General features: G+C 38.7%; 1 protein-coding gene across 1 annotated transcript in view; it reads right to left on the reverse strand.

The window, feature by feature from the left end:
• The window catches only part of LOC104165602 (transcription factor SOX-5), a gene marked incomplete at both ends in the record, with an annotated part of 88,159 nt that overhangs the window by 43,799 nt on the left and 32,782 nt on the right, over positions 1–11,578 (reverse strand). Inside the window, one exon of the mRNA XM_009705268.1 lies at positions 1,795–1,941. Within this exon, the coding sequence (XP_009703570.1) occupies positions 1,795–1,941 (147 nt within the window). The remainder of the gene's footprint in view (positions 1–1,794; positions 1,942–11,578) is intronic.

Raw genomic sequence — 11,578 nt, forward strand, 5'->3', positions numbered from 1 at the left:
GAATGCTAAGTGAAATCAATGTCTTGGATTTCCAGGCTGAGCTTGGAGGTCACAGCCACTCTATCATTTCTCAGCATTATCCCTTCTCTTTCTCTCGCTCTCTCTCTGAGCCTCCAACTGGCACACAGCAGATTGAAAACAGCATGCATCACAGGGCTCACGCTGCACAATTTTACAGCCTTTTGGAGCCCCCTTCCTTTCCTTTTGGCCCACTTTTTTTTTTGTTTTGTTAGCAATTTGCAAATAAGTTTTGTTTGTGTCCTACAGAACTGCAAGCCAAAGGCATACAAATATGAAAAAGCAAAATGCAAGAGAGCCGATCTTGACAGCTGCCAGTAAGACAGTTATGCTTGATGTTACCGGTAGATATGGCAGGGGCTGTAATTCCACAATTGCCACAAAATAAATACTCTGCCCCCTTAGATCTCATCAGACATTCTGCTTGTGCACAAGAGATCCAAAAACAACACTGAGACTTTAAGTGTAGTGGATCTCGCAAGCCGCTAGCCACACACAAAAAAAACCTGTAAAAATGCACAAAAATCTCTTGTCAACCATAGACACAACTTTTTGGAAAAAAACCCCAAACAATCCAAAACTATCATCAAGCACTGCATGGCTTTGTGATTCCTTGCTCTATAGTATATAAAAGAGGACAAACCAAGGATAAACTTCGGGAAGTCAGAAAGTCTACACTGAGGAGAGAGGAAAGAAAATGTAGACCCAGAGCTTGATTCATTAACACAACAGCTACCACTTCCACACCACCTATTTTATTCTTTGAGCATGTATCTCACTGAGCTGACAATGGTATTATTTATTTGTCTGGGTATTTTTAATCTGTGTTGTTTTACTGTTAGGGTAAAAACAAGACACTACTGTCAATTCAAGGAATCATTTCTGACATGATAAAGGACATGGACAGCATGCTAGAGGACACTAACAAAAAGAAAGGACACATTTTTATCCAGCTCTTGCTGTCACCTAAATAGGACTGCTTTTCCCCTGAATTTCTTAGCTAAATTTTTCCTAATTGTTTTGCAACACCTGAGATGCGCCATTCAATTCTGACCCATTACTTTTGATCAGCTGTGGCATACACTGAGCTCATCTTCTTCCACGGGACATACTCTGTATTTTTCTAGGTATAACCAGTCACACGCTGGCGGCATTATAGAGATGCGACTATGAGCTGCTACCTTGAGCTCTTAAATGAGTACAGACCTAATTGCTCAGCTATGACCAAGATTATTCATCAGAGCCCGTTGCTTGATAGACAGATTCCAGCCCTGTCCTATGACACAACAGACATTGCTTTGGAGACTTGTTCCTCCACAAACTCCCACTGAACCCCAGGACAGGATCTGGCCACAGATGAGGTGCCCCACCACTCTCCATCTCTCGTTGACACACTGCTAACTTGACTCTGGTTTAGCCTTCTGAAAGGAAACGACAGTTGTGTGCTGGAATAGCAGCTGGTCACCTCAGCCCGCTACCTGTTACTGAAGATGGAAGAAACAGCAGTGCGACAGCTAGGACACTGCAACGGAACCCATGGGATCTCAGCTGACGTGGTGTCTGTTACTGACATCGTGTATGAATAGTTGTTTGGTATTACCGCGCTGGGGTCCTCCCACCGGAAAAATCACACTACGAGTATCCTCCTGTTTCAGGAAGCCATCCTGAGAACAAAGCTGCCTGCAACTGAGAGGCATGCAGATACTCTTCAGAAAAAAAACACATGCAAGTACCCATGTTGTCAGAAACGCAATGCTGCAGGGTCTGGTACAGTACCTTGCTTTTGGGTGGAGGGCTGTTTGTGCTCTTGTCTGTGTGGATGCTGGTAGGGGATACAGCAGCACCAAGGTTACCCTGGGGTATGCCAGGTATCTTGCCTCCCGGAGACACTTGCATCGCAGCAAGCTGGGCAGCATACAACTGCTGTAAAAACAAGCAAAAAATGGGGGCGGGGGGAAGAGAGAAGAGACATCATCAATAAATAAGTAATTTTCCCAAAACTTCTCCTACTGCAGATGATATATTTTCCTTCTGATGGGTATTTTTTATTTAGCACACTGGTATATTTCAAGACAAGAATTGTCATCTCAACTTTTGTGACTCATTGCTCAGGGGACGAATGACAGACGTCACCATGTGAAATGTCCCAGCTTCCCTGTGTGTCCAGGGATTCAAAACAAGGAACAAAAGCTAATCTTCACGGTTTGCCTGAGCCACTGAGCAATCTTTCCTTTCCTCAGACAACTTAGGCATAACAGCATCTCCACCAATAATATGCATCGACCCCTGTGAAATTCACATGATGTTTGATGTGATGGTCTCTGTGCTACCATTTTACATTTCTTTATCTTACTTGCTATGTTTGCCTTGTTTGCACAGGCTGCAAGGTGTTTGGGTCAGGGAATGTCAAATTTTTTTTTAGCACTTACTGTGAGAGTTCGCTCTCGGTCGGGTTCTGGGGAACCAACCACAGTCAATATAAATATATACATAGATGGTAATGTACTGTCCATTAGCAACTAGAAGCTCCAATTAAGACTAAGAACCCTTTCTGTGATAGATGCAAAGCAGATACACAGTGGGAATGTTTTTCTCTTCAAAACTAAACCAGTAAAGCATTTTAAACACATATTTGATTATTAGCATTTGAATACTTATAATCACAGTCATCTGTTTAAAGTTAACCACTATAGTAAGAGTTTAATGGACAGAGGTCAAAAGCAGAGAGAAAACAGGCAAACTGGCAGTGCCTGGAAGCTCCCCTGACCTCCAAATAAAAAGTGGAGAAAATAAACATGGTGGGCAGGAGAAGCAGCAATTTTTGCTGCTATGTGAACAGAGAGGAATTCAGGTGAAGCCAAATAGAAGTCAGATGTCTGAGAGAGCAGGTAATGTAGTAACAATGGCTTTCCCTCCTTGATCACAATATTAATTTCAAAGACTCAGGCTATGTGCTATTTGTGCTGTGCAGTACATGTGTAATGTGCAACACTGAACGATGGTGCTCTCTGCCCGCAGGTGCCCACAGAGCTTCTGAGACGCAACGTGACAAGGAATAACATGCAGGAACATGGAAGTGGATATGAAAAAACAAGGGGGCTTCAATATGACTAGTCTAAGTCTTGTTAGTGGTGCTTAGTTGTTTTGCTGTTGTTTTTTTGTTAACTGTATATGCTGAAAGAAGAATAAAGGTCCCAAACCACCAAGTCTGAAAGAGGAAAATGAGGATTCATTACAGGAGTACTCCACATGCAGCTGTGCAAAAGGTAGAGAGAGACTGCTAACGTGACTTCAGAGTACATCAGTCCTGTAGCAAACATAACTTGATCAAATGGGTGAGATTTACTGCTCTGAGTCTCAGACAAGCCTGGGTATTGTCCCGTGGTTCACTGTACAAACTCTTCCCTTCACTAGTGGACAATCCTAGCCCTTTCACATCATTAAAAGTAACCCATTTCTGCTCTTTTAGGTGTAATCAGGCACCAAGCTCTTACTTCTTTCTTTTTTGCTCTTTCTATTTTTTTCAGACTTCCTATTCTTTTTGGGTTTGAATCCTTTTTATTTCTTTTCTCTACTTTGATCACTGCTTGTTCCTTATTTTTCTGTACTTCTTAATCACCATTTATCCATCCCTTTCTGCTCGGTCTCCCTCTCTTAATTCATTCATCTGTTCTCTCCTTGCCTTTTCCCCAAATTTATTTATTCATTTATTCTGCATCACCCCCAGTGAGTCTGAGCCAAATAGATGCAAATCAACTACAGGTAAAAGTCATCAAAAACAATCCAGCCACAAATCAGTCACAGATTCAAATGCATGTATTTATCAGTTGAAGTTCATATCCATTCAATCCTTCAAAAGAAGACTAAATCCAGCAGGGAGAAAGGAACAAGGGCCCGTGTGAACCAGAGAAGAACTGCTGCAAGCAGTTCAATGGAAACCAAGCCAGCTTTATGTATGAATTGATGTATCAGAAGGGCAACAGTTGTTTATGAAATAGGATACATGACTAGGGAGCAGCTCAAACATAACTGGACTCCGGTGATGACAGAGCAGATCTAGGGAAAGCTTTTCCTTTTCTTTTGCTCCTGATTGAAAAAAATGACAAAACAAATTGAGGCAACTATGGGAAAAAGACAAAGTAAAATGGACACTGAGCAGGAAAGGGTCAAGCTTGCTGCTAATCTATAGATTAGATATCAGAGAATATGTCCAGTCCACAAGTAAAGGTAAAAATAACATAGTCAGTTTGGACACTTAGCAGTCCTGAATCAACCAGAGATCATTGATAGACCATACAGGGACTGTTCTGTTGAGGACTGAGCCTCCCAGAAATTTCTGTGAGCCTTCGGGGAAGACTTTTCAAACAGAATCCTTACCCTGAAAAGGGAGGGAAATCTCTACCTCAAACATAGCTCTCAACCTTCTGTTGAGGTCCAAAGAGTGAATCACAAGAACTAAACTATATGAAATACATGCACAACATGCTGTTCAAGAATCTGTACCATCTTACACCTGTTCAGTGGTCACTGAGAATTATGTCGGAAGCCATGGTTCCTCCTTACAGTATTCTTGTCAACCACCTTTTTGACAATGCATGCAAAGCAGACCATGACTAAATAAGCATGGGGAATGACTTTCCCCATGCAACAGCCCAGGAGAAAGCCATATTTTTAGATGATAAATGGAATATATGGAATTTCAAATGCATGCCTTATTTTCAGTTCAGGGACAGATATACCTCTAGAGAGTGAAGCACACAGCATAGTGTTGAGTAATCTGGAAGGAGCAGTGGAAGAAAACCTAAAAAGCCTTCATTCATGCTTTGTACAAACTTCTGTCCTCCTGTTATCAGATTCAACATCTCACCTCTAGTTAATTCATTTTAAGAATTAAAAACAAACATTAAATAAAATCTTATAAGAGGTCCCTTGTTAGAGTACCCTCTTAAAAAGTCCCTTCCTGCAATACAAACCAACTATTCTACTGAAAAGCAACACCAGGCCCAGTTCTAAAGTGAAAAACATGTAGTTTATGAAATTGCAAGGCTCTGAATCCTATTTAACCACTAAGATTGCTCCTATATCCCCCCTCATTTCAAAAAAAATGGACAGAAATACACAACATGCAGCACATTTCTTAGACTGTCAATATTTTTCAGCTTTGACATTATTGAACTTGTCTGTTCATATTTAGTTGTTTTAGGAGATAATGACCTTTAGCTTATACCCAAGGAAAGGGCAATGGTGTGACCAAGTGCTGTGAATCAAGACAGCTAAATGACAACAATTTATGCATTCATTTCATAGACAAACTGAACTCCAACAAAAGAATGTTTCTACCCCTGCTTCCCCAGTAGAGTTTCAGATTTTGGAACAGTGTATGATTCGCTCTCTGTTAAAACATTCAGTCACCATCTAAAATGCATCTTTACACTTTTCACATTAATGAAACCAAGATCTCAAAAAGTGCAATGAAAATTACGTTATTCTGTATCACTGCTGTAATACACTGCTCTTGAGTCTCTTAATTTGTACCCAAAACAGAGACTCCTGAAGTCACTTCTGCTACCTTCAGCTAACCTAACGGCTCAATCTCAAACTCTAGCACTCATGGAGGTCATTTTGCTGCACTACAACTCATACAGGGCTTTCAATCTATACGGTCTTGACTGGTTTATTGTGACCAAGGCATTCAGTTGAAAACAGTGAAGCACTACTCTTTTAGACAAGTTTATTTCTGCTACACATAATAAATAAAATATGGAAAGTAGGATACTTCTTCAAGAAGGCATAATTGGGCAGAATTAAAAAGTAACATCTATTGTTTGTTTATAACTAAATGACTACGTTTCAGCTCCCCTGTCCATGTGCAATATTGCATGCCTTGTTAATGCTTTCTCATTAACCTCTTATGAAAATCTGTATGGAAGCAAAATCATCAGAACAAAAGTACAATGTGATACACTTTAAATAAGCAGGAGGTATAGTTATTTTTTTAATGTTGCCCCTCTGTTCTTAAGCTTCTCCCCAGGTCACCACCAAAACCATTTATAATTCTTCCAATATATTAAGCAGAAATATTCAGCTGAACTCTCCAAATGGACTAGCTCTAACAGCTCTTGACTTGATGACTCTGTAGTACATCAATAGCAAAGCCTTAAGGTTAGACCGGCTTTGAAAACTTTCCCCTTGGGCATTGTTGTTACATGTTAACAATGCTCATTACTGCTTTGAGGGTACACTAAAAATGAATTCTTGTTCTATTAATACAGAAAATGAGAATGAGATTTAATAGCAATTTTAAACAGGGTTGAACAAAGTGTTAGCAATTACATAGGCAGAGATAGTTGATTCAAGCACCTATAGGCATTTGGATTACAGTATTATCTCTTATTAAAATATTTTTACTAGTGAACAGTAAAGATTAAGAGCTGTTATTAAAAAAAACAGAGAGATAAGAGACAGGTGCTACTGGAAGCCGAATCAGTTACTGTAATAAATTTGTTTCTGATATAAATGTGTTTTTCAGTGAAGTTACCACAGTGATGAATTTACAAACCACTGTGCTTAAATGTTTGAACTGTTGATTGATCCAACACTTCAGTTTCTTTGTCATTCTGAGACCCATCATTAAAAATATACACATGAATGGCCCTGTTCTTCGTTTTTTGCATAATCTGGGGGAAAAAATTGTATAAATTGAGATCCTCTCATTCAGAATACATGAATTTAATTTTCTTTACCTCAAATTTTATGCTTATATAAGGCATGCAAAGTGTTTGATTATGGCAGAAAGAATTACTTTTTGGATCTGTTCAGGTGGTTTTTGTATTTAAAAAAAAAGGACACAGGAATTAGAAAGAAAAAGGAATTCACTTAAAACAAACATTTGACATACATCCTACTGTAAGACAGGTTTTTAAAGGTAGTGGCAACATAGATAAAAATTTAACTATAGAAGTTAGAATTAAAGCTGCACTCATTAGTGATTGGTAGCAATGCTTCCTAGACCTTCTATGAAAAAAGTTACTCATTTAGCTTTTCATTACATATCTGAAAGGTAAAAATGCTAGATTTTCATCTTTTCTGTGTCCGAGTTTCCTTCAAAGATTGTTAGTCAAACATTTCAAAGGGACACACTAATTTGTACATTCAAAATGTCAGCAAAGGCTTCAAAGTGGCGCTTGGCTTCTAGTGCTTGAGTTTGCTAGCTTTCACTCTGGGCTAATTTCAGATAAGAACAATATAGCTCAAGATCCTGAGATGTACTTAGAGTATTTCGGTTTTATTTTATTCTGTTCTTTAGAATTCTGAACAGAGTTGGATAATTATTACTGTTCTACCTACCGTATGTCTTTATCACACCCATTTCCTAAAAGAAATTATCCTGGCTCCCAGTGCTGAGGTATGCATGTGACCCACAGACTCTTTCTGGCAGGGGACCTTGCCTGAACTAGTATTTCCTTTATTCACCAAGTAAAAAATAGTAAGCTGGACGAATTTGCCCCAGAATTGTGGACCACACAGAGACTAGAGAAGATACACTAAATGCTGAAAAGCTACACTGTTCTTTCCTGTGGCCACAGAAACCAGCTAACTTCCTTTGAAAACTCCCATCCTAGCTTTGCTCTGTATTCAGCCTAAGGGAAGAAGACAGGTAAGTAAATCATGAATCAAGGAACAATAATAAATATTTGAAAGTTAAGACTGGGCAAATTAATAGTTAAGTAATATGCTGCTTTTAATCAGAGAATAACATTGCTAACACTTGGAGGAACTGCCTAGAGAAATGGTGGGTTCTGACTCTTGATGTTTCAGTCAAAATCGGATGTGTTTCTGGAAGAAGAACTTTAAACAAAGAGTTTATTATGCCACATAATATTTTACATCTTGTTTTGTCAGACTAGACAATCTAACAGTCTCTCTAGCCTTAAGAAACCTGAGACTTAGAAAGAAACATTAAGAAAAACAAGTTCTCATTAGAAAAACTGTAAAGCATTCACAAACAGAACAAGGCTTCATTTATACACTTCTTCCATGCAAGTTACAAGCACAGCCTTGTAACCACCATCTCTCTCATATTAGAAAAACATCACTTTTAGAATCAGCAACCACAAGTCTCCATAAAATATGATTCTGGTAGCTGATCTCTAGGGTTCCAGGCCTGCAGTCCTTATTCCTGAGAATAATCCCACTGTAGTCAACAGGACAACTTTGCCAGACTAAATGCACTTTTCTCATTTGGAACTTTCATGGTATGACCAACTGGGGATCCTTGGCATCCAGAAATAAGGCTGGATTCCAGGTCACTGAAAAACTGAATGAGCTTTAAGTCTGAATTTGAAGTAATAAAGACTTCTATCATCACTGCGGTACATTGAAAATAATGCTTGTTTTGCTTGTAGAACAGTGGATACTAACACTAACCGTAACACTCTGCACAATGTTAAGAAATTCGGTTTTCCTTGAAAAGCAGTCTTTAATTCTGTCAATGGATAAACGCTATTCAAATGTTAGCAAGGTGACAGTCAGCATCCATGACATCAACTGGCCGTTCCTGGCGACACAGGAAGACTGTAGGAAACTCCTGATTAGAGCCTAGACCTCACGGCTCCTTTGTCCCATGCCTTAACAAGAAGACAAGCCTTCTACAGGATGTAACTGTAGGAATTTATCAATAGACACTTCCTATCAGAGGCTAATAAGATCTGTTAGTTTCTGTGATAAAATATCATTGTAAACTGTGTGTTTAAGATTGCCTGCTCTTTACAAATGAAGAGTTTTTAACTGGAAAACTGCCCAAGTGGCCTACATATTCATACTTACCATGTTCACACCATATGACAGTAACTGAAATAGAATGACTATATGGAATGCATATTGGAGAGGAAACTTGATAATGTCTTCTGGAAAAAACTGGTTGGATGAAATGTTGCAAATGAACAGTGTCCTCTTCAAGGAAAGTAATTAATATTGTACGTATTTAAAAAAATACATAATCTGGCAGTAATTTATTCCTACAGTTTGTTGCACAGCATCAGAATATAATGTATTCTTGCTTCCATTACTATTATTTATTTTTTGCCAACAGAATTTCTTTCATCAGAAAAAACAATAAAACAGTTTATTTAAAGCAGGACATACTTTGACAGCATACTTCTTAAGGAGTATACAGCAAGATGTGCAGTGGTAATGTGGAAGACCAACAAACAAACAGGGATGTCTAACTTAAGAGGCATTTGTTTTGTAAACTGCATTCCCTTTATCCCTGACTATTCCGTAATGAAGAATGGAGCTGACTATTCTGTAATGAAGGGTCTGTATGAAGGTTCCACATGGAAACTTCTATCCCAGTACAGCTTTTTCAAATTAGAAGCTTGAAGTCAGTAAAGTGGCACAGACATTATACTCTTGTAGGAAAAAATCTCACTACTGCCTATTTGTTTATCACAAGTATGTTTCCCAAGAGCTTATTTTTTGATATATCCAGATTTTTGGCAACTAGCTCAGAGCACCTGACTCCTGTAAGTGTAATTTCCCATTTGAGAGAACCAAATTCTATGAGTGGCCATTTGACAAAATACTTATTTCATATTACATGGCTTTACTTGACTGGTACTTATATAATAATTCATTGTTATCCATTAAGTGACTAGAGTAGTTAATAAACACACACTGCCAGCAGAATTACTGTAAATAAGGTTCTATATATTTCAGATTGCTGAGCTATAATTAAGGCATTTCACTATTTTATACACATCTCCTTAAGTGACTCTCTCACCAGTTTTTATTTATAGATTTTCTGTTTGCATTTTAAGTTGTTGTATTCAACAGCGAATTAAGTCACGAAAACTCTGTGCCTGCTTTAGGACTGATACTGAATTAATCACTTCAAATCTGAATACTTTCTTTCTCCTGAAGTTAAGTGCAGAGCTCACAGTAGAAAGATCAAGGTCAACTGCGTTTCTTATTTTGGAAACATGGATTTGCTCTCTTGAATGCTGATATGGTATCAGGTTCTTACATCTTGATGACTGTAAGATTCCTTGGTGACTTTTCCCTCCTCTTCTTCAGGAATAAAGTAGTGAAATAGGTATTGTGCAGTACATGTGGATCACAGCACTCAGCCTACTCTAGAAACTCTTGTGTGACAAGCCATGATAAGAAGAGTCCTAAAATACTGAAGTCGCTCCTTAAAGGTAGCAGAAGGATGATAATCACCTACCAGAAGCAACAGTGTCATATTACCAAATTATAGTGTGTGAGAGTGGACAAGAAATAAATTAAACAACAAAATAAGTTGAAAAAATTTCACTTGAATATTTTTCCCAGTATTATTTCCTAAAGCTCCCCCATGGTTATATCTTCATTTGCTAATTATGATATCAAACAGCGAAACGAGAAACATGTTCTTTCTAGTCTGTTTCCCTCTTGACATTAAGAATATTTCTGGATCTGGAGTACCATGTAATTGTATCTGTTGTCCTTGGAACCATAAATTAACATTGTTCCTCAGTTACCTGATGTGTACAGGAGCTCAGTGACATATACTCAGCTCATTCAAAAGCTTAATTTGCTCTTTGAGTGGGGTTGTATTATGTGGTCAAAGGGTCTGGATAAAGGTGCAGGAAACAGAGTGACAAACTCTTAGTCCTTCATAAGCAACTTTGAACAGAGATCACTTTCAGAGGTGCAGAGAGCCACAGCTACTCTCTTCCAGTTTGGGCAGAGACGAGAGAACAGTGACGTTTGTGCCTTGAAGGGGAACGAAGGATTGCATTTGAGCTGCTTCTTTTCTGCCAAGCCTCCCTGAAATGAAGACATAAAGGAGGAAGTATGGGTGGAAGAATAATATTGAAAGGGAGGGACTGGTGATGTATAGACCATCCAAGCTGCAGAAGAAAAAGTACTTATTCCAAGAGCTAACTAAAACAAATTGATTCCTAGAATAGTTCTGAAAAAAATTTTTCCTCTTCCCTTCTTCCTTAGCAGGGAGCACTAATAGAAAGTACCATTCAGCTGCAGCAGTTATTTTATTTTATTTTATTTTATTTTATTTTTGGAGGTGGAGAAAGTAGGGCGAGGTTATTATTCCGGAGGAGAAGAATGTCAGTCCTGCTAGCTTTCCAGTTTAAGGCTTTCTGTACTGCAGAAAACTTTCAAGTTAAGTTCTATCAGAGCTCTACAGCAATCCATTTACGTCTCATGTAATTTTTGTTCATGTTCCTTACCTTACATGCTCATTACCCAATTTTCCTCCAGAAAGCTTACAAGTCCTACCTTGTCCTATGGGATCCCATTGTAAGGTCATGGTATCAATACAGGGCACCAGTTCTCCTTCCCAGCAGCACTCTGTGATCCCTTTCCGTAAGAGCAGAATACATGATAAGAACTCTGGAAAGCTCCAGCTCACGTGTACTTTTCCTTTGGCTTTAACCCACAGGGAATCCCCTCTTCTAAAACAGAGTTTCTGTTCTAGGTCTAAAACAGAGTTTCTGTTCTTTGTCTAAAGACAAAGCTTGCAGAAAAGGTCAATCAAACTTACCAGACCTGTAGGGAA

Source organism: Cariama cristata, unplaced genomic scaffold (genome assembly GCF_000690535.1).
Source record: "Cariama cristata isolate BGI_N322 unplaced genomic scaffold, ASM69053v1 scaffold18798, whole genome shotgun sequence".
NCBI lineage: Eukaryota > Metazoa > Chordata > Aves > Cariamiformes > Cariamidae > Cariama > Cariama cristata.